At 29.0% G+C, this 24,993-nt stretch overlaps 1 protein-coding gene across 1 annotated transcript in view; it reads right to left on the bottom strand.

The window, feature by feature from the left end:
* dar1 (dendritic arbor reduction 1) overlaps nt 1–18,769 on the bottom strand; it is a 129,738-nt gene extending 110,969 nt beyond the window's left edge. The window contains exon 1 of the mRNA XM_065506487.1: nt 18,574–18,769. Coding sequence (XP_065362559.1) covers nt 18,574–18,636 — 63 coding nt within the window. The 5' untranslated portion in view covers nt 18,637–18,769. The remainder of the gene's footprint in view (nt 1–18,573) is intronic.
* Between the last annotated feature and the right edge of the window lie 6,224 nt (nt 18,770–24,993).

Below are 24,993 nucleotides of genomic sequence, written 5' to 3'. Positions count from 1 at the left end.
GTGTTGAATTTTGTGTGTATACCAACATTTTTAAGCGATTTATGCACGTTAAAGTGATTTTCGGAAGCGGGTCTATATGGGAGCTATGACTAATTATGGACCGATCGTAACAAAATTTGGTGACATGAATTTTGTGTATATAGAACTTATTTGGAGCGGAATTTGTGGGGATACATATATAAATTAAACATTTATGAGCGATAAAGTCCAATTTCGGGAGGACATTTGTATGGGGGCTAGGTGAAATAATGGACCGATTTCAGCCAGTTTCAATAGGCTTGGTCCTTGAGCCGAAAAAATACTATGTCCAAATTTCATCGAAATATCTTCAAAATTGCGACCTGTACTCTGCGCACAAGGTTTACATGGACAGCCAGCCAGCCAGCCGACCAGACGGACGGACGGACATCGCTTAATCGACTCAGAAAGTGATTCTAAGTCGATCGGTATACTTTAAGGTGGGTGTTAGACTAATATTTTTGGGCGTTACAAACATCTGCACAAACGCATAATACCCTCCCCACTATGGTGGTGTAGGGTATAAAAAATGCCGCTGAAGCACACCGATTGCTCGCCCAAAGCTTATGGTTAATGTGTTCCATCTGTTTCAATGTGCGGGAGATGGTTTATGCGGTTCAGAAGTGGTGATTTTGACACGGAAGACAGCCAGCCCAAAAATTTCGAAGACCCAGAATTTGAGGCACTACTTAATGAAGGACAGCTACTCAAACAACAATTTCAAAACGTTTGCGAGCAGCAGTAGTTATTCAAAGGTAGGGAAATTCGGTACCATACGAATTGAAGCCGAGACCTTGAAAGACGATTTTGCATGTCCGAAATGATGCTTGAACGCTATAAAAGAAAATCACGTTTGCACCAAACCATTAGTTGCGATGAAAAATTGATCTATTACTATAACCCGAAGCGTAAGAGATCGTATGTGAGCCCGGTCAACCAGCCTAATCGACATCAAAACCAAATATCCATAGCGCTAAGGTAATGTTCTGTAATTGGTGAAAGTAAAAGGGTCCTATCTATTATGAGCTGCTGAAATCTGACCAGACCATCACATGGAACCTCTACGGAACCAAAAAAACACCCAGCATATGGGGTCAGATATGCAATCGTAATAATCCATCATGACAACACTCGGCCACATTATGCAATACCTGTTAAAAACTGTTTAGAATAAAGTGGTTGGGAAGTTTTGCCTCACCAGCCTTGCCTTAAACTTGCCCCATCCTACTGCTATTTGATTCGATTGATGCAGAACGCTCCCTCTTTGATACGCTTCACTTTGTTACAGAGTATCCGATATTGGATTAATTAATATAATTTTAAGGTTTCTACCTCACTGGTAGGATTCGCCATTAAAGAGCACAACAAAATTAGCCTTTTTGCCATTTGAGGTGTTATAGGAAAGGTCTTTCAAGTTCGACATCTCCCTAAACTGAAATTCCTTTAAATCCCTGCTTAAGCAATTTTAAAGTACGTATAACTCTGGATAGATGGTTTTGACTATTGATGTTGTTGTTGTTTTTATTGGCTTTGTTGTTTGTCATTGTGGCAGTTAATGTTAATTTTTTTCCAAAGCTCTACTACAGCTGATGTAGTTTTTGTTGCTGTTGTTGTTGCGCTTACCTGTCAATATCTTAAGCTTTAGTAACCGCAACGAAAGTGTGAGTGATTGAATTTTATATAATTTGTGGCAGTTGCTTAAAAAGTCATTGTTCATTAATCTTATTTTTTATTTTTTATATTTTTTTTTGAATTTTTCAGCTTTTTTGTACATAATTTTTAACGTTTGGTCTTCAGTTTCTTATGCTTCAGATGTATGTATGTATATAAACACATTTGATATGTTTCTTTTTTTAAATTTTTTTTCATATTTTTAAAATATTGACCTCTAATATTTCATAGAGTACGTGCCATTCTTTTGTTTAAATAATGAACAAAAAAAAAAAAAAAACAGTGAACAAAAACTCTATTAAAGAAAACAAAAAAAAGATCTTCATTCATTTATTGGTATAATGAAGGATTTTAAATGTTTAAACAATTCGTCATTATTTCTCTATTACTGCATTGTTATAAATTCTATGATTTGATTTTTCTGCAAATCATATGAAAAATTGGCATTTAATTGATTTGTATCCCACTGCGTTCTTCTTTTTAACTCCCGCTTCTTTTTTTTACTGCCATGAATTATTTGCATGAATATGAAATTTTTTTCTGGTTGTTTGAAATTTTGCCGTTATTATCTATTTTTATTTTTTTTCTTATTCAGTTTGCTGCTACAATTTTTCATTATTTTTGTTTAATTTTATATTTACTCGGTTTTTTCTGCGTTTGTTATATAATTTTGGTTTTAAATAAAAAAGAAGAGTTTTTTTTCTAAATTTAGCATTTGCCCTGATTTCATTTATTTCTATTTGGTTTTGCAGAAAAAGTTTTGAATATTTCTTAATAATGAAATTAAAAGTGTGTTGTTTTTTAATGGCAGTGATTAAGCAGAAAATTAGTTGCAGTATTTCATTGATAAAGTTCGGTTTCTTTTTCAATGAAAATCGTTATGTGGCTTTTTGACATTTGCAAAAGTTATTTGTGATTAGTTTAGTCATTAGATGAGATAATTATTATTTAAAATTATTAAATTTCTAAGAAATCTTTATTAATCTTTGTTATTCTTTTAGATGTTTAGTATTTCTGTAAAGGAATATATTCAGGTCAATTTAGTTCTAAAATCATGTTTAGTACCATATACAGTGCACACGCGATAATATGAACTAATTAAAACTTTTGCAAGATTGTTCATATTTGCGAATGACATCTAATTATCATCTACAGCTAGGGAAGTCCAAAAATTATTAAGCAGTTGATATAAAATTTAGCCACTACCCTGTTGATTTAGATTTCAACTCTGTGTAGATAGATCAAATACCTTTAAAAAAAAAACAAAAATAAGCTGTTCATATGTTGAAAAGCTTTAAAATATGAACAGCTTAGTTCACTAAGTTCATATTTTAGAGTACCCTATGGAAGTAAAAAGTGTTCATATTTTGGGGTGTTCATATTATCGCGAGTGCACTGTAACTACATTCAGCTCTGTAACAGCTAATCCCACAACAAACATTTTGAGAAATGATACCTGATTCCAATTAAGTTATTTTCCGATTAAATTATGCCCGCCTATGTGTGTGTAAAACCCGCTTACGTCCAAAATACTTAAGTGAAATTAATAAAATTCATACTCAATGTTTATTATTTGTCCTAGGTATTTTGCTATTGAAAATCAGACAAATCTATTTAATAGAAACAAATTATGAACAAAAATGTAAGCCAACCTCGCAAAAAATTCATATTTTTAAAGACATTTGTTATTGTTGTAATTTGCTCTACTTATAAAAAAATGTAATGAGTATAAGCAATTATGCTGTTGAGAAGTGTTTTTGTCTTTCAGACATTCTCATTAACTGAACTAGAAGATGGAAATATATAATTCTGGATGGCATATGAGGAACAGCCGAGGATTTCAATGACATAATTACATCTATCACAAGCGAAAATTGTCGCTTATTTTGTTGTATTTGAAGTCAGCATTTAAGACTGTGTCACCAACAGAGATTTAATGGAAACTTTCAAGACTTTAAAATACAGTTTTAGTACTAAAATACAGTTTTAGTACTAAAATACAGTTTTAGTACTAAAATACAGTTTTAGTACTAAAATACAGTTTTAGTACTAAAATACAGTTTTAGTACTAAAATACAGTTTTAGTACTAAAATACAGTTTTAGTACTAAAATACAGTTTTAGTTCTAAAATTCAATACAATTAATACATTTTTAAATATAAGTGGACATTTTTTAATAAAATTCGATGCAGAACGACTTTTTTTATACTTTAAAAATATCGTATGAAAGAACTTAAGTTAATATTGTAATCAAACCTTATTTTCGACTGGCTTGTCAAAAACTAATCCTTATTTTATTAAATTATAATAAAACAAATTAACGAAACTATTGTTTTAAATTGTCTTTAATACAATTTCAAGTTATTATGCATGCATGATCTCATTTAAATCCCAGACAGAATAATAAAATTTCAAAAACAATTTATTAACTGTAAAGCTTAATAAATATTAAGGATTTATAAACTAATAATACAGAATAATGTTTAATATATGTTTTAAATAAAAATAAAATCAATTAAACTGGGTGTGTATGTTTAGAACAAATAGCAAGAGCAAGATCTTAAATAAAAATCTAAACTCAAAATCATTTTTCATATTTTTTAAATCTATCTATAAATTTATATCATTTCAATTTTACAACAATTTAATACAAATGATTTGTTTAGCAAGTAAACTGCATAAAATTCAAAAATAATTAAAGCGGAAAAATATCTATAATCTAAAAATATTAAGAATTTACTTCAGTTTTTTTTTTTAATCTTATCAATTAACCTCAATGAGTTTTAAGAATTTAATGAAGCATTAGCCAATCAGAAAGAAAATTTGATTTAGTTATAGAAAATTGATTTTTTTTATCAATAAAATGGGGGTGGCGTTTTGTTATAGTTTTGGTTTTTTTTTATTTTTATTAAGTATATTTGAAAGTGAAAATCTAGTCATTTGCCAGGATTTTCAATAATTACTTTTGACGTTTTTTGTTTATACATATTGGATATTTTAATTATTGTTTAATTAATTATTAATCATTTTCAGTGAGTGAGTGTAAATGTTCTTTATAGCTCGATAATGGTTTTTAAATATCTAATAAATCAATGGTAAACAAAATAATCATATAAATGAAAACTAGTATTTAATTCAATCACAAAGAAAATAAAGGAATGGTTTAACAAATCAATTCTATTTGGTTTTTTTTTTTTTGTTGCTTAAGATTATTGATAATAATTATGGGTTATTGATTGGTTTATAAAACTAAATTAATTAATTATTAGTCTCAAAGATTAAGTATTGACGTTTGCAAAATAAAGTCAACAATTTAGCGCCACATTCTTTCATATAAACATGGTGTTTTTATGGAATGCGATTATAAAGATCATTTAAGTTTTGTAATGGAAATCTTTCGAAATGATTCATGTTACTGATTTTGTATGCAAATATTTGGGTTATTAAATGATGAAGTTGTTCATAGTTTCGTGAGATGGGAAATCCTAAAACTTGTACACATTACATTTTTGTGGATAAGTGGATTGTAAGGTAGTCTATCAGCCTGGGCGTTAATGGTTCGATTCTTGTTAGAGCCATTTAAGTGATTCTGTGGTCATTATATAACTTTTTAAATTAATTTATACATTAAAATACAAAAGCCAGGGATTTTCTTTTGAAATAATAGGAATTAAATAGATTAAACTGGACTTTCAAATCATTCTTAAATAAATAAAATCCGACTTTAGACTAAAGAGTTCTAATTGCTTATATTTGAACAAATGTGAAAAAATTCGCGAATTTTTTTTAAGTAACAAAAAAGTAAAAATCAAGATATCCAACATCATATAGTGGTATTTTTAACGAATCTTCTAACATGGTTTTATTATATTCACCCTACCAAATCCCATTTTTTTAAATCTCTTTAAATTTTCCAAATAATTTAAGGATTTCAATTTTGTTTTACTACTTGCCGTTACAAAATAAAGAATTCAAGAAAAACTTTAAACCGCTTTTAATTTTGTTAAACACAAATATTATGATTTCTTAAATAAACATTACTTTCATTTTTATAAGTTTTTAATCTCGTTGGTCTTCCCTTTTAAACACCCTTTTTCATCTCTTTGCCTTAATAAAAATTCAAAAAAACACTTGTAATGTATCGTCATCATGATCGTCATGAGGAATTAACACCTTTTTAACACAAATAGTAAATTAATTGATGAGTTGATGATGATTGTGATGATGATGACGACTGCAATGATTTGTTATGAAAACATGAAAGAGCAACTACAACAACATGAAATGTTACACATGCAACAAAAAGTAAACATGTAAAGTAAACAGCAACATTAAGAGTTATAAACTGAAAATGAACAACAACAGCAACAACAAATCAAATGTTACATTTACGAATCATTAAAAAAAAAGATTGAAAGAGCCGACCTTTGGTCATTTAAAAAGAGCATGAAAAGAGGGAAATCTTAATTGTGATGATATTTTGTATCTAATATACCAGAATTGCTTTGATTAAGAATACAAATATAGGAATTTGAATCGAGGTAGTCGTGGTTTTTTACGTATATCTCAGCCATTTATGGGCCGATGTTCAGCGGATATATTGATGTATGAATCATGAGTGTAAGTTATTTGGGGGCTACGGAATGTTGATTTCAACACACAGATGGACATGGATATATCGACTTCGCTATCTATAACGATCCAGAATATATATACTTTATGTGGTCTCAAATGAAAAACTGTAGAAATTACAAACGGTGTGACAAACTTATATACTTATGAAGGATATAAAAAAAAACCTGGTGTCAAAAGGGTTTTGAAACAATTCCTTTACATAGCTGCCTTAAACTCTTGCATTTATTTAGTTTCATATGAGAGTGTATGTATTCACAATGCATGTGTGTGGTACGACAAGTCATACATTTACTCGTTATCAAAATATACCGGCGGTAAACAGCCATAAGAAACTTAAAAATACACGTCTAAATCAATATAAGAAATCAAAAGGAAGAAAAAACCAGGCAACAAAATAAAAGAGTGAAAACAACAACAAATTTAAATTCACAGGCATGCACACAAACACACATCAATACAAATTTATAAACTGTTGCAAACGATTTGTTAATGTTGTTGTTATCACTTGCACTTTACTTTTGGCATGATGCTCTTTGAAAACCTCAATGGAAAACAAAAAAAGAGATTTTTTTCCTCTTGCATTGAAGACCCACACTCGTCGTAACCATGTAAAAGCACTAGTTTGTAAATGCGTGTGTTTTTTTTAATGTTCGTTTCTTTAACGATTAGTGCGGTATTTAAAAAAAGGGTTTTTGTTGCTTTTGTAGCTCTTCGTCTTTGGGGGTTTTCGCTTTCGCCTTTTATATGTATGGATGCATGTAGGTGCGTAAGTATGTAAAGTTGTGTCCACTATTTTTCAATAATACAAGTTCTTGCTGTTTGTTTGTTTTCATATTTATTTATTGTTGTGCGTTTGAATATTTTCCTTTACAAATTTATTGACTCTTAATGTAAATGTGTGTAAAAGATTGGATGTGTGTATTTATTTATTAATATTTACTTGTGAAATTTTAAAAATAAATGTTAAATTTAATTTGTTTTTTCTTGTTGTTTTATTGAACAACAAAAAAATAATAATAATACCTATTTGTGTTTAAATATAAATGTTAAGAAAAGTTGTCAGTGTTATTATGAAGGTTATTTTATTTCTGGTTGTTTATTTACTTTATGGTTTTTTTGTTGTTGCTGTAACTGACTTATTCATTTTGTAAAGAAAAGTGAGGGTGTAATAATTTCAGTTTGAAGTTTGCACTACTTTTCACAAATTTTTAAAATAAAAAATATAAACAAAATGCTATAAAAAAGATGCTGATCGAGAAAATGGAACATGGTTTCTAATATGTATTATGTTATGCACTTTTTTCTCTATTTTAATTTGACCAGCTCAATAGTTGCGTTGAGGATTTTGTTTCTTTTTTGATAATTTTTAGGAACTTTGATTACATTCGTATTATTTACAGATAAATATCTGATCATGCTCGTCCCCTGCTGGCTATGAGTTTTGATCACTATTACAATGATTTGATCGGATAAAAGAAAGGAAATGGTTACCGTTTTAATTAGCTGAAATTACTAAATGTATAATCTTTTGATAGATTATACATTTGGTCGCGATCCAAATTTCTGCTTTAAAAGAATAACATTCATTTAATTTATTTGCAAAAATTTTTAAAAGTATTAATTTTGGTGCAACATTCATTAATTCTTCATTTTTTTCTTTTAAAATTTATTTCTATTATTTTCATTTCGAAATTACTAAAACATTTAACCCATTTATTGATTTTTATTTTATTTTATATTTTCACGTTTTTTAACATTTATTGTCGCTTATATTTTGTACTTCCTGTCATTATCTGCGTTTGTAAATCAGAAAGTGTCATCAAATAACACTTTACAAGTTGTTCCTAAGAAAAAATGTTTATTTTATTTATGATTTTTTTTTGTTTAGTTTTAAACTCATTAAGAAGTGAGAAATAGTTTTTTTTTTGTGAATTTTTTTCACTTTAACATTATCTTGGTTTATTGTCAGCCAAAAAGGCTGAGAAGTAAAACCTTTTGAATGTATTCTGCAAGACATACTTCCTAAAGAATCGCCTTTTTTTTAATTCAGTTCTTCATGAAAATTCTTTTTAATAACTTCCAAAAAAGTCAATAAAAATATATTCCCATCAAAAGGTGACAGCAACTTCGTGTAAATTACTTCACAATGTATAATTTGGAAAAATAATAATTAAAGAAAAGCAAAATATTTAAAACAAAAATCATTTTTAATTTAAAATTAAACTCTTCAAATAGAATAAGATGTGGAAATCTTTATTATGATCCGAAAGAACAATCTGGCATTTAATTTTTGAAGATTATTTCATTCAAAAGTAGGTCACGACTACGCTGTAGATGGTCCTTTCCGAAAGTCCAATTTTCGATCACTCTGTACAGCTTTGTTACCGGTATTTCGCTAGTAATATTGGCTTTCAGGTATTTGTAGCTGACCCTCTAGATCATGTGATATCACATCTCTGGATTTTTTTGCTTTGGGGTTATATGAAGTCAAAAGTCTTCGTCGAAAAGCAAATTGGGATTCATAACTTGTAAATCTGTGTTAAATTATAATTTTAAAGGAAATTGCTGAGAAATGCCAAAAAAAAATTAATTTGTTTAAAATATCAGCTTTAAATCTTCAAAAACTTAAATTATTGTTCTAATTACAGGTGCCCAAGGTTGTTTTTAACAGTTTTACGAGTATATCGTAAATTCTTCATAAATTCATTTCAATATCATTCATTTCATTCATACAATATACGTCTGTATGAATACTTCCAGTGATTAGGAGAGCCCTCAAAAAGTTGTCGCGATGTTGGCAACTTAAATTAAAGTTTAATATAAACAATTTCAAAAAAATTTTGTTCTTTCCTGTTGTTCTGGATTCCGAGCCAAAAGAACTGCTCATCTTTTGAGGCCATGAACGAATCAATCCAATTTCGGATACTCTGCTCTGAAGTGGATCGTATCACAGAGAGTGCGTTCGAGTGCAAAAATGATTTTCTTTTATAGCGTTCCAGCATCATTTCGGACATGCTAAATCATTTTTTAATGTCTCTCGGCTTCAATTCGTATGGTACCCAATTTCCCTGCTTTTGGATGAATCCTGCTGTTGGCAAATGTTTTGAAATAGTTGCTTGAGTTTTACAATAATCGTCATAAGGTAATGCCGCCAATTCTTGGTGTGCAAGCTTTTGTGGCTGGACTGGGCGATCTTTGTCTTCGGTGTCAAAATCACCACTTTCGAAGAATACAAACAATCTCTCGCACATTACTTAAAACCGATGGAACACATTCAATGGTATTTTAGGGATAACGGTAGCTAACCTTGAACTAAACTTTAATTTTTTAGTTATTTAAATTAAACATTTGTTTCACTTGGAGGGACCCTCCTAATGCACGTAAATAATGTACTCACTCACATGTATAACACTTTGTATTGTATTTATGAACTAATTAAGCCTAAATAGTTAAATATTTGCTGTTAAATGTCGCTAAACTTCAAAAAAGTCCCACTCACACACTTTCATACTGACACTCTTACTAAACAAAACAATAAAAAAGCACAAAAACAACAAAAATTTCAACGAAAAAAATAAAAGAAAAAAAAGCTCTCTTTACTTAGTTATTTGCCGTTAACTTGTACTCTTTTGAATTTAGTAGACATTTTGACTCTATTTATCATTTATGATACATAGCTAGAGTTTAGCATTGACGTTTAACTACTTCCCTTCATTATGGAGGGGGAAAATAAGCATTCATGCAGTCAGTCAGTCATTCATCCATCCATCCGCTTGAATTGGTTAAAAAGGAAGTTAATGATAAGTCAATAATGTTTAACAAACAACAATTATAATTGAGGTTTTTTGTTAAGAGTTTTCCCCAAAAAAAAAAAAATAAAGAACTCTAACAGAAAAAAAAAAACTGTTGCTATTTACTTAAAGATAAACTTTGTTTTCTGTTTGTTTAAAAGTGTATTTGTTTCTATTCTTTTTGTATAAAAGTCTTAGTTCCCACGCGTGCTATCTTTAGTAAGAATTATTGAACAAAAAAAAAAAAAAAGAACTAGAACACATGTAATTATGTTGTATTCTTGGAAATTATTATATAGATATTGAATTTCATATTTAATTTTATTTATTTAGTTGCTTTATTTTAACAAAAAACCTAATAATTTATTTTCAGATTTATTGCCTTTTTGTGACTGAAGGTAAGTTCAATTTCATTGTAAAGTGTTTCATTGAAGAAAATTCTTGAGAATTTTATTTTTTAATAAAAAGCATTAGTTTTTGATAATATTATTAAAGGTTTTTCTAGTATTTGTTACTTATAAAATTAAGTTTGAAAAGTTGTGATTTCTTATTAATTATAAAAATTTTTGGGGAAATTTTTGAAGCAATAAAATGATTACGAGTTTTAAGAATCAACTTATAAAAGGGTTAGATTTATTTTTAAAACTAGGAAAGGGTAAATTTGTTAAGGTTTTCTATTAGTTATTTTCACTATCTTTAATTTGCAATAAAGATATTAAATTTTTTTGTTTTTATTTGGCCAAAACATTGTCTTCAAATTTAGCTCAACTGCTTACAACAATATTTGAATTTGCTAACAATTGGTCGATTCACAAGGTCTCCTATCATGTCATATTGTCATAATGTTCTAATACTTTACGAATCGCGGCTCAGCTTAAAAATTTTTCAGTCAATACATTGGGTGTATGACTTAAAAATGCGGGATTTACAATAGACGGCGTATCTTTTGAATATGTCTGTAATTTTTTCTCACTTAGTTATTGAACATTATAGTGTAAACAATGCAGTTTTTTTTTTGCTTCGAAAATGTCGAATTTTGTACCAACAAAGCGTCATATGCGGGAAGTTTTACTTTAGTTCTTTAATTTGAAAAAAAAATGTGCCGCTGATTGCTCACGAAAGCTTATGGTGAATGTGTTCCATCGGTTTCAACGTCCAAGAGTTGGTTTGTGCAGTTCCGATTTTGACACGGAAGACAAATATCGCCCAGGCCAATTTGAAGTCCAAGAATTGGAGGCATTACTTCATAAAGATTGTTGTCAAACTCAACAAGAGCTTGCAAAATCATTAGAATCAGGGAAATTGGGTACCATACGAATTGATGCTGAGAGACATTGAAAGATGACTTTGCATGTCCGAAATTATGTTTGAAAGCTACAAACGAAAATCATTTTTGCACCGAGTCATTACTTGTGATGAAAAATGGACCCATTACAATAAATCGTATGTGAAGCCCGGTCAGTCAGCCGAATCGACACCAAAGCCAAATATCCAATGCGCTAAGATAATGTTCTGTATTTGGTGGGACCAAAAGGGTCCTATCTATTATGAGCTGTTGAAGTCTAGCCAGACCAGCACAGGGAACCTGTAACGAATGCAACTGATTCATTTGAAGTGAGCATTTGCCTAAAAACGCCCAGAATATGCGGCCAGACATGAAACCGTAATATTCCACCATGACAATGCTCGGCCACATTATGCAATACCTGTTAAAAACTATTTAGAATGAAGTGGTTGGAAATTTTTGCCTCACCCGCCTTATAGTCCAGACGATGCCCCGTCCGACTACTATTTGTTTCAATCGATGCAGAACGCTCTCTCTGGGATACGCTTCACTTATGAACAGAGTATCCGATATTGGCTTGATTCGTTCTGGGCCTCAGAACACGATGAGTTCATTTGGCTCGGAATTCATATGCTGCCAGAAAGATGGGAAAAGGTCATAGCTAAGTCCCACATTTTAAAGTCATACGTCCAATAGTTTTGGTAGATTAACAACTTCCCAAGTAGCGAAAAATCAAGTATCTGAGAATTTACTTGTTTTCCTTTTTTCTGCTTTTGTTGGATTGGTTTTTTAGAAGATATTTTTCAAACAAAGATGAATTCATAAAAAAAAGGAAGAATAATGTTAAAAACTATTTAGAATGAAGTGGTTGGTAAGTTTTGCCTCACCCGCCTTATAGTCCAGACCGTGACCGTTCGACTACTATTTGTTTCGACCAATGCAAAACGCTATCTCTGGGATACGCTTCACTTTGGAACAGAGTATCCGATATTGGCTTGATTCGTTCTGGGCCTCAAAATATGAGCAGTTCTTTTGGCACGGAATCTATATGTTGCCAGAAAGATGGGAAAATGTCATAGCTAACATGTCCAATACTTTGAATAAATTTATATTGTACAAATCCCACATTTTTAAGTCAAACGCCCATAAGTTTTGGTAGAAAAACAACTTCCAAAGAAGCGAAAAATCAAGTAGCTGAGAAATTAGTTGTTTTTCGTTTTCATACAAAGCTGAATTTTGTAAAAATAATGAAGAGAATTTAAACATAATTTTCTATCTTTCCTTTATTTGGAGAATATCCAAATAAAGGAAAATCAATATTCGTAATTTCTAAACGTATAAAGCAATTTTAATGAATCATTGCAAGAATATTGAACAGTAGAATTTAATTATGTTTATTAATTTTACATAATACAGTCTTGGCATAAAAACAACTTCCGAAGAAGCGAAAAATCAAGTAAAGAAGAAATGAATTTTTGGCAAATTATATTTCTACTAAACTTAAATTTTTACAAAATAATGTAATGAATTTAAATATGTTTGGCTCTTTAAGCCAGCCACTGCATCAGAGTGGCAGTAAGTTCCAAAATAATGAAAAAAACATGTAATTTCTAAAGCAATAATCCCATTTAAATAAAATGGAAGAGTTATGATTAGTTCAAGTTTTAAACTTGTACTTTATAGAGCAACGAGGGGCCAGGTAACAAGTTCACAAAGTGAGACAATTCGATTATAGGCAAGATTTAAAACGATGACTAATTTGTGTTTTTATCCGATTTAAAAGATTTTAATATATATGTGTACACTTTCTTGACAAGTCTGTGACTTCCGTTTTACAAAAACTTGATATTATTTAAGCTATTGTTTTATTTTTGCTCCAAATAACAAACACTTTCTATAGTCAGCAAATTCAGTTGCCATATATTTCAACAAAAACAATATTAAGTTATTAATTTAATAAACTAATTTTTATTTCAATATGAAACAATAATTTGACTATTTTGAAATAAACAAAACATTTGTTTAAAATCTATCTATTGCTTTATATTTCTTTAAATTTATGATAGTCAATTTAGCTATTAACTTTTTTGTATAATCAAAATATTTAATTTCTTTGTCTTTTCCCCCAAAAATATCTAGCTCTTTTGATTTTGCCCCATTAATATCAAATGACTATATTTTTTTAAATTTTTTTGCAAAATACAAAACAAAAAAAACCATAAAAACACTGAAATTCTATACTACACTATAAAATAAAATAATATTTATTTTATAATTTCGTTTATTCTTATCAGTCCGTCACAGGGTTCTATGAATCATTAGATTTTAGTTCGCAAACATGTTTTTTTTCTTTATTTATTTATAAGACAGTTTTTTTCGTCTTGTTTTTTTTTTTTTGTTTGTGAATATATTTATTTTACACAATTTGCCATAAAGCTGAAATTTATGACACTAGAGTCTCATAATGATATTTGTTTTTCAAAAAATCTATAATCTATAAGTATGAAAGCTAAATTTTTGGAAACTTTTTTTTTGGCACTATTTTATTATACAAAAACAAAACAAAAATTATCACATACATAAATTTTGAAAAAACTTCCATTTACAGATTAATTTTTGCCATATTTGTTTGACTGTTTAGCTCTCAAAGACGATTTAAAAGCATTTATATTTTTTTAATTTAAATTATGTTTAATGATTATTATTTATTAATTAATGTTAATTTTTGCTAAGAAATTTAGGAACAGATCATGTTTAGTAAGATATGTACGAGTGTTTGTATTGATAAAATATTTAATCAAATAAGCTTGACCATAGAGAAATAGTTATCTTAGCTCCCTATAAGCAAATATTTAGGTAAAAAAATATTCGTTTACTGAGAGTGTAGAGAAGTTAAGTTTGTTTTAGGAAATTTTAAAGGAGAAAAACTTTTTAAAATCGTATGTATGTATTAAAAATTTTTAATATATTTAATTCAGTTTTCTTATTTGGTGAATTTGCAAAATATACATAATTCAGGGATGAAATACATGATACGATCGTACTTTATTTTGGTTCTATTTCATAAGGAAAAGTATCATCGTACTCCCCAGACTCATGTGATACTTTGAAACAATTTTCAGTATTTTATGTATAAAGACTAATTTACAAATTGATCTATAGAAAATCTTGTGACAAGATTTTCTATAGAAAGTACTGTTATACTTTCTATAGAAAATCTTGTCTATAACAATATTTCCTATAGAAAGTCTTGTGTATAATAGTATTTTCTAAAGAAAATCTTGTCTGTAACTTTAATTTATATAGAAAATCTTCAGTATAACAGTATTTTTACAATGTTTTGCAACAGAAAACAACGCCATGAAAATAAATTAAAATTTTAGTACTCTAAGGTTTAACAAAGTGCTATTTGAATATTATTTTGATACCGAACAGACAAACGGATTTAACACTTTTGCATGTCTAAGCATAACAATGAGAAATAATCTAAATAACCATAAAAAATTTACATATATATTTAAAGGATTCAAAAGCTCATAATGTTCTAATGTTCTAATATTTCACAATTGTTGAAAAATGTTGTTATTGCCGCTTAAGCAAAAAATTTCCTAAAATACTTCTACATACTCTGTATTCTATGTTTATTGTGTTGTCATAACCAACCAGCAGAAATCTTTCCCTTTTATAGGATACCTTGTGAATCCACTAATTATATTGTCAGATCAAATAGAAATTTGGCGAAAAAAAATAGTTCAAATATCTCAGCTCAATTAAAATATGAAAGCAACTAATGTAAAACTATAATTTATTTAAAGTTACCATTTCTTATCAGCAATAACCGTCGGTAAATTTGAGCAACTAAACAAAACATGTAATTTTTTCAGATTTATATAAAATTTGGTTCAAATAAACAATATTTTGATTTTTGAACCCAGCCAAAACAAAGTCAAACGTTCGAAATACTATGATATTAATATTTGATATCAAAAAAGCTTGTGAAAGAAACCTATAAATTCAAACCTAGACAGACGTTTAAGTTTTAAATTTGAATTCAATTTGACGTTGATTTGTTGTTACTATAAAATCATTTTCAAACCTAAATATGTATGAGAAAATTATGTATCCTTAGACATTAACTGTTATTTCCAAATTGTTCTCCTATCTGAGGACATCATTGAATTTAAGAAAAATATTTGAATAATGTAGTTTTCTCTGTTTAATTTTAAATGAATTCTCTAATTATGCCCAAAACTAACATTAAGTTGAAGTTTTTCAGCCTAACCACAAAAGATTTTTTAAACATAATTTTCTTTTAAGTCAACATTAGTTTAATATACAACTTTTGTTTTATCCTTACCATAAGAAATATTTAAAAAAGCTTTCAAAAGTTTTTTCCAACAAAAAAAAATTAAAAAAAAAACAAAAATACATAAAATTACAAAACGAAAACAAAATTTTAAAATTCTGTATAAAATTAGTTTTATGATACGAAATTTAGTCGTCTTTATATATAACAGATTTTTCAGCTTTTGTCGTTAGGCTGCTTAATTATTTTTTGTCCATCTTCATAAAAACCCATAATCTGAGAGCAACATAAATATGATTGCCAGAAACATATACATAATTACTACAATTACATAAATAATTTTGCTGCAATCATGTGAATCTTAAATTTAACATGTTATGGTTGCCGCAATCATATAAATAATTACAGTGATCAAAAGTCATGAAAATATTGCTATTCAAATGTTTACACTTCACTGTGGTTTACTCTTTGTTGAAATATGTAATATTTTCAATCAATATTTTAAAATTTATGAAATATTTGAGACAAATTTTGAACAATTTTGCTAAACTTTTGTTAAAAAATTATTAAATCTCCCCAACGCACACTGGTCGCACTTGTATAGGGACGCCTGCCAAAAATACTTCCAGTTGAGATATCAAGGTGTAACTTTTGTCACTGCTTTATTAATATATAGGAAGATGAAAATAATAAAATGAGCGCCGTTGGAACATCCACAGTGTGTTCAGTAATCTATTGACCGTTACATATCATATAACTAAAAAATTGTAAATTAGCGTCAGCCAGGTAAGGACAAAATTAAATTTTTTGAAAATTTTTTCCGTATTCAGCACATTAATGGTCATCATCATGACATTCCTACGCTACATCCTAATGTATAGAAACAATTCCATTAAACGATTCAGACTCTGAGAAAAAATATAGTTGTGCATGTTTACTGTAACCATTTCAACATTTTTACAAGGTTTTTAAAACAATATTATAGTCACAGTAATCATTTATATGATTGTGGCAACCATAATATGGTTAACTTACGATTCAGATGTTTGTGTCTATCATATATATGGTTGCAATAAACAAGTATATGTTGTTCTCAGATTATGATATCCTTAAAACGAGAACAATATAATATGGTAAATCCTTCAATATAAAAATGGTTGTCACAAACATATACTTGTTTACTGCAACCATATACATATATGATTGACACAATCATCTGAATCGTAAGTTAACCATATTATGGTTGCCACAATCATATAAATGATTACTGTGACTATAATATTGTTAAAAAACTCATGCAGCACGAATAATTTCGTTGTCTTAATTACTTAGTGCTCCAAACTTTATTCCTTTAGGAGTTGATTCCTTATGTAATCACTAAGTTTTATTAAATTCAAATCCATTACAAAATAGCTTAATATGCTGAAGAAAATTTGTATTAGATTTGAGTTTTTAAATATTTAATCATTCAAAGGTTGAATGAATTATGTCATGAATTTATTGCATTATGAATGAATTCTATTTAAATAAAAACCTTTGAATGAAGCTAAACAATTTGATTTTGGAAATGGATGTATGGAATGAATGGCTGACATTTGTTAAGCTGAAATTAAATGAACTGTCAAAAATTGTAAGGACGTTCATTTACACAACTCTGATAATTTTAGGCGACAATTTCGACTCGCAATATCTAAAAAAAATTCGACAAAAAAATCTTGTTATCTAGACAATATATGGCCCATTGATTACAAAAACATAACAAAATATGCATTATCAATAAAATATGCAAAAATATGCCCTAACAAATCGATGACCTTTTACAACAAAATGTATTATTCGGACAGATAATTAGTCTACATAGTATTTGGAGGTTCGAGAAAAACATGCATTTGCATATAAATCCGCCAACTAATGATTACTTTGAATCATAATATGATTATTTGGGTCATGCTATGTTGGATCATAATATGTTTACTACAGAACATATAACAATGTTATGACCATATCGTCCTCTCAATAAAACAATAGTGTATAATCATATACACCATTATTGCATAATAAGTATCTACATAACTGATTCTATATGTGGTCAAAATTTGGTTCAATTCTGCTTCCACAAAGTGGGTCAAAAGATCAATTGAAATGTTACTTTTGTTCTAAATGTCTACTAACACAAAAATTTAAACTCAATTACATATTTCGAAATGGCAAACAAATTATACACTATTGTTTTATTAAGGGGACGATATTGTGTTTAGGAGAACAGTAGTGATCATAATATGTTTGGACTACAATCACAAATTTTATCACAGTATATTGCTCTTAGATTATGTTTACCACAACCTTGTTTTTCTCTCTGTGTATGACCACGAAATGGTTGGTACTTTTCTAATTATTATTTTGTCAAATTTAAAGTATTTTTATATCAACATTAGTTCACGGGATTTCCAGTTTATTTAAAATAAATTCATTGAAATGATTTGTTGGGGGGGATGTAAGCTATCCTATCGGCATTTCTCTGGTTGCTTAGGCCTGCTATCAGGAATTTTTTCCAACATTTTAAGAAAAAAATTAATATTTTATCAAATATTTTTTTTTTAACTCAAAGAGAACCACCATAAAATATTAAAGGTTTGACAAAACACCAACAATACACAAAGATTTCATTTTAGATTCCTTTCTACAATTGGTCGTTTATTTTAAATATTTTTAAAACTATTGCGATCTTTTCGCAGACAAAAAAAGTTTTTGCATATTTTACGATTCATATTTACAAAATCTATTCAATTATTTCCAAATTAAAGTCTTTTTAGATATCACTTAATTTTATCACTTAAAATAAATATGTATTTCTTTTGTAAACTCACCTGCATTACCCAATAATTTGTTGATGCTACAAATTGATCTCCAATCAATATATCCGTATGCATTTAAGCTAATATTTAAGTTGTAATTTGTTTAAGAATATTTTCTATTTATAAATTTCTTTTATTTAAAAACAAACACCAAAATGTAATAATTTGCACAGAACTTTTAATTTCGCTTTTTAAATAAACTCTATACTTTTCTGGCACAAATGGCACATTTATATAAAAAAAACTCTTTTTTCTGCAATACAATTTTATGGTTATAAAAAGGTTTTGTTTTAAGGACACTTTTTTCCCATAGATTTTTTCAAAAACTTTAAAATTTTTATTATTTTATAAGGCACTGGTTTTATTTTAAGGTATAAAATTTTATAAAATGAAATTGCTTTTTATTTCAATATGTATTTTAAAATTTTTGTTTTTTGCCGACGCTAAACTTATATTTAAGGTTTTAACATAATTCGGTTGGTTTTTGTAAATACTTTTTTTTTTAAAAAAAAAACTTCAGTTTTATTTTTTATTAAATTTAATTTTTATTTTTAAATTCGCAATTTTAATTTTTTTTTCAAAAAAATCCGTCCGCTTGCCGCTATTTGAATTTGAGAATTTTTTCCATTTGAAGAACACACGACGAGAAAAAAAAGCACGTCAATCAGTCCGCAGACAATTTGGCATGAATACGTGTGTTTGTTAGATAAATATTTTTGTATCGAATAGAATCGTTTCGTATCGTCGTAACGTTTGCTGTTGTTGTTTTCTTTACTATCTTCTTTTCTTTTTGTTGTTGTTGTTGTTAGTACATATTGTAGTTGTTGTATTTTCTTTTTAAAAGTTTTGTATACAAAAATAAAAGAATAAAACACACACAAAATATTTTTTATTTATTTTTTTTTTACTTTTCATATGATCGTTAACTCTTATGGAAATAGTTGTTGGTTTTTTTCATGAATTTGTTTTTTTTTTTTGTTGTATTATTCTGTTTACGCGTGTGCTGGCCGCCGTGTTTCTTTCTTTCGCTGTCGGTAACCGAGTTCAGACTGAATGACTGGATAAGCAAAGGTTCAGCTTAGACGTACAATAAAATGTGGTACCACTGCTCGTACTCGTACTCTACCACCACCACCAGCAGCACTATCACCACTACCAAGCATTAGTAGTGTTGTTTTGTCTTATACGAGTGTACGTACCGCCACACTCCAGCCCCAGCCAATTTAGTCAGTCAGTCCATCATTTACCATCAGAGCCACTGCTACAGCCAGTGAGTTTGTTTTAAGCTGGATTGCTTGCTTGCTGGCTGGCTGGCTGGTTGTACAACATTTCTTGTTCATGCTTCTCTGGCTGGTTGGTAGTATAACTTTGTTTATACTTATGGATGGTTTGTGTTTTTACCACAATTTTTGTTGTTGTTTTTTTTTTTTTGCTTAACTTCCCAACACACAGGTGATGATGAGGATTTCTTTCAAACCATATTCTCCCTCGCTTTATACTTGTGTTAGTGTTTAATGTTTACCTGAGAGTTTTTTTTTGTAATGCTCTCTCTCCAATTGATTATCGATCGCCAATGTTTATCAGAAACAACTCTCTTATACAGTTTATATAAATTTTATATTAAAAAAACCCCAGGTAAACACTTTACCTTACATTTAACGCTCTTTTAAAAAGAGTTTAAATTTCATGTGTGTGTTTTTTTTGTAATATAAGAGTTTTAAGTTGATCAGAATTGTATTGTTGTAGTTGTTTAATATCTATCACCTTTAAGCCACTACCAACCAGTAACTTAAAATATAAAAGGAAAAAACACACAAAAAATAGTAGTTATGAATGAAAATTCTTCAAAATGATGATTGTGTCGTTGTTGAATGATGATGATGATCTTCTTAGATACAAGTACCAGAATGACTCCAACTATGACTCTGACTTTGTGCGGTTTAAATGAAGTCCGGTTTTCATTTATTCTATGAATTTTAAGTGTATGACGGCTATGTGGACCTTTTTGCACTTTTAGAGAGAAGAAAACTAATTTGAAATCTTAATTAATTATATTTTATCAGATGACTAACATATATTTGATTGTTTAAATAACTTTTTCTTTTAATTAATTGGTGCATTCATGCTTTTGTTATTATTTTACTAAACATAATTTCAATCCATATTAATAAAACATTTGTCTTTTTGAACAATAAGCATTTTTAATGGAATTGAAGTTGATTACAAGTGTAATTCAAGCCATTGAATTACAGTAGTATTACACTTTAAAAAGGAACATAAACTTAAGCCACAAGTTTTTTGTTTGAAAAATATTTAATTTTTCAAGTTTAAAACATAATTACATTTGCATCCAAGTCAAATTCCAACAAAATTTTCAAGTGCTTGAATTTTTGAGGCTTTGGTGCTTATTGGATCGGGATGATGGCCCCATTTACATATAGCCAAAAAACCTTATCTGTGTTGCCAAATAAAATTAACGTTTAGTTTGTTTTAAGTTGTAATTTTTAAAGAAAGTTATTTGAATTAGAACAAGGGGCAAATTTAAGAATGATATTTTTAGAACAAAAAGTTTACTGAGCAATTAATTTCACCTCACGAATACTTGGATTTTTTATCTTAAAATTTCTTTAAATCTTTACATATTTATATGAAAATATGGAAAAAACTCATTGAATTTTTATTTACTCGCCCAATATTCCATTTTAACCCGCCAATTGTGACATCCATCAATGGTGACGCCGCACATTGGGTTGAATCGCATCCAAAGTGACGCTTAACTCAGGCAATAATGTTAGAGATTTTCTATATATTTTTTTTTAAAGATTATGCCTTATTAAGTAAAAAAGGTAGTCCTATCGGATAGTAATTTATACACATTTTTCAACAAGATCGGTCATGAACTCTCTGAGTTAGAGGGATTCCAAATTTGACACTTTGACCAAACAGGTGTTTTTTCTCATCCCGAGTTACCTCAATTTGAGGCCTTGAGGCTTCGGCGCGTATTAGTGATTTAACTCCAAATTCAAAACTTAAACTCAGCTATACCTCCTCTATAGCCATGGGTAATTTTATTAAAATCGGACGATACGTTTAGAATTTACAGATTTATTTCCAGTCTTTTAATAAAATCTTAATGTAAAGAAAAGCACGCAAAAATGCCCAACATTTTTTTTGTTCAAATAAAAGCCTAAATGTTGTACTTTTTTTATTATATAATTTAAAAACAAACAACTACAAACATATTTAGTTATTATCCATCAAAAATTAAAAATACTCTAAATTTGGAACATTTAGAAAAAAAAAATAAAAATACTTTAAAAAAAAATTTAAATAAAAGATTCTTATTCATATACTCAAATATCTGAAGTTGATGGTTTCATCATAAAAAGTTAGCTTTTATATGTTTTAAACAAAAAAAAAAATTAATTTAATTGTGTTTAATTTCAATTTTTATTACTTTATCTAAAAATACGAAAAATGTTTCCACTTTGACAGAATACTGCAGAAAAAGTATGCAACCTAGAATAACGATTTTAGCTATTAGTGATGTAGAATTTTGTCTACTTTTACCCTGTACCAAATTTAATAAATAAATATTAATTCTAAAAGATCAATTAAGCGCCACTTTGACCATTATTCAACCCAACGTGCGCCGGTCTCAAGCACTAAAAGTTCACGTTTTTTTAAATTTCTGCTCTTTGACAATAAAACAAAGATATAATCAATTTAATTAAGCTCTTTTACTTCAATATTAAAATTTTTTGAAAAAATCGAGAATAAATTTATTCGATTTTTTAACACACCCGGTCTCACAGACATTTATTAAGATCACGGGTTAAAATAATTTATGTTGTTTAAATCATATATTGAAATTGTTCTCAATTTGAAAATTGGAAAATCTATTTGAAATGGGTTGATTTGCTTTGAATTACCAACCAGATGAATTTCTTTTTAGTAAAATGGGTTGATATGCTTTGAATTACCAACCAGATGAATTTCTTTTTAGTGAAATATCAGTAATACATTTGACGGTTTTTAAATATATTTGTAGATTGTTCCTAAGAGTGGCATTTAGACAAATATAAGATAATTATAATGACTTAAAAATGCGGGATTTTTTCCAATTTTTAGCTTTTATTTTGAAACATTTGTACAATATAAATATATTCAAAGTAATGGCCATTGTTAGCTATGAACTTTTCCCATCTTTTTGGCATCTTTATGGATTCCAAGGCAAAAGAACTGCTCATCTTTCGAGGCCAAACACAAATCAAGACAATTTCGGATACTCTGTTCTGAAGTGAAGCGTATCGCAGAGAGAACATTCTACATCGATCGAAAGAAATAGTATTCGAACGAGGCAAGGTTTGTACTATAAGGCGGGTGTGGCAAAACTTCCCAACCACTTCATTCTAAATACTTATTAACAGATATTGCAATATGTTTTTAATTCAAATATTCTGAAGCCATGCGCTTTTATAATTAAAAGCTATTTGTTTAGAAATTAAAGAATTATTACTACAATATTTTATTTTAGAACTTTTAGTTTACTATTTTTAAAAATTCCAAATTAACTTCTCAAAAAGCTTCCTGGGAAGTACAGTTTTGTCAATGCTGAATTTTCTAAAATAATGAAAACTTAAAAATTCGGATTTTTTCAAACTTTTAGCTTTTATTTTGAAACATTTGTACAATATAAATTTATTCAATGGCAACATATATAGTAGAATCCTAGCCAAAATAACTGCTTATCTTTTAAGGCCAGAGAAAATATGGGATACTTTGTTCCAAAGTGAAGCGTATCCCATAGAGAGCGCCCTGCTTCAATCGAAGCAAATAGTAGTCGGACGGCGAACGGACTATAAAGCGGATGAGAAAAAACTTCCCAACCACTTCTTTCTAAGCAGGTATTGCAACATGTTGCCGAGTGTTTATGTCTGGCCGCATATTCCGGCCGTTTTTCGGCCAATTCTCACTTCAAATGAATCAGTTGCTATCGGTACAGGTTTCCTGTGATGGTCTGGCCAGATTTCAGCAGCTCATAATAAATAGGACCCTTTTGCTCCCACCAAATACAGAGCATTACCTTAGCGGCATGGATATTTGGCTTTGGTATCGATTCGGCTGGTTTGCTTCACATACTTAATCAGGCGCGGATCCAGAAGGGAAATATAGGTATAGGTAATTCCCCACCCAAAACCGACAAGTTTTAATATAAAAAAGGAATAAAAAGAAAAATGTAAAACAAATTTTATTTTTTTCCCCCAAAATGGTTGACCTGGATCCGCGACTGTACTTAATGAATCCATTTTTCATCGCCAGTAATGATTCGGTGCAAAAATGATTTCTTTTATAGCTTTGAAACATCATTTCGGACATAAAAAATTGGATTTCAAGGTCTCTCGTTTGCAATTCGTATGGTACACAATTTCCCTGCTCGCAAACGTTTTGAAATTGCTGCTTGAGTAGATCCCAATGATTTTCCAAGCTCTTGTTGAGTTTGACAACAATCTTCATGGAGTAATGCCTCAAATTCTAGGTCTTCAAACTTTTTTGGCTGGCCTGGACATCTTTGTCTTTCGTATCAAAATCACCACTTTTGAACCTAACAAACCATCTCTTAACCTTCGACTGATTAAAATTTTGTTAATTCAAATCGTATACAAATTGATTTAAAATAACTTTTCTTTACATGACTTACCCCCAGTAACACGAAGCCTGGTTATGCCTTAACTAATAGTTATACTGTCGGTTAAAATTATTTTTGTATGAAAACTGTCAGTAGGTATAACTATTAAATAATACCTAACCAGCCTTTGTGTTACTGGGGGTTACAGTTAGCACTAACTAGAGGTTTTAACATAGAACAACTTCAACCAAAGTTTTTTCTAGGAACTATTCAGAAAAGCTGTTTCTTCAAAGTAAAGAAACAATATGAATATGAAACCATACAGTATTGTTGGAAACCTAATCTGCTTTTCCATGTAAAATGATTAAAGTATTAAGGTATACATAAGTATAATTGTTAAATTCATATATTAAATATTATAATTTAATTTATATTAAACTAAATTCCCTTTCATGGCAAGTAATGGGATTCAAGTCTGGAGATTGAGCTGGTCATTCCAAGACTTAAATTCCATTAACAGATAACCAATATTTGGCCAACTTTAATGAGTGTTTGTAGTTAATATTAAGATTAAATACACATCGATATTGAATTTCCCAATCAGAATACTTATTGAAGAATGTGTTTGGCTAAAATATCCCATTTCCATTGTTATTTGAATTTCAATAAAAGGACCAGCTTCACTCGTCTAAAAACGATCATTGGGAAATAACTTGAGAAGCTCCATATACGTCCAGGCACAATTTTCGAGCACAGTGCATTATTTTAAAACAATAACTTTAAAACCATTAGGTTTCATTAAT

Source organism: Calliphora vicina, chromosome 3 (genome assembly GCF_958450345.1).
Source record: "Calliphora vicina chromosome 3, idCalVici1.1, whole genome shotgun sequence".
Taxonomy (NCBI): domain Eukaryota; kingdom Metazoa; phylum Arthropoda; class Insecta; order Diptera; family Calliphoridae; genus Calliphora; species Calliphora vicina.
Note: the sequence above shows the minus strand (reverse complement) of the source record. Positions and strands in the feature narration are given on the sequence as shown.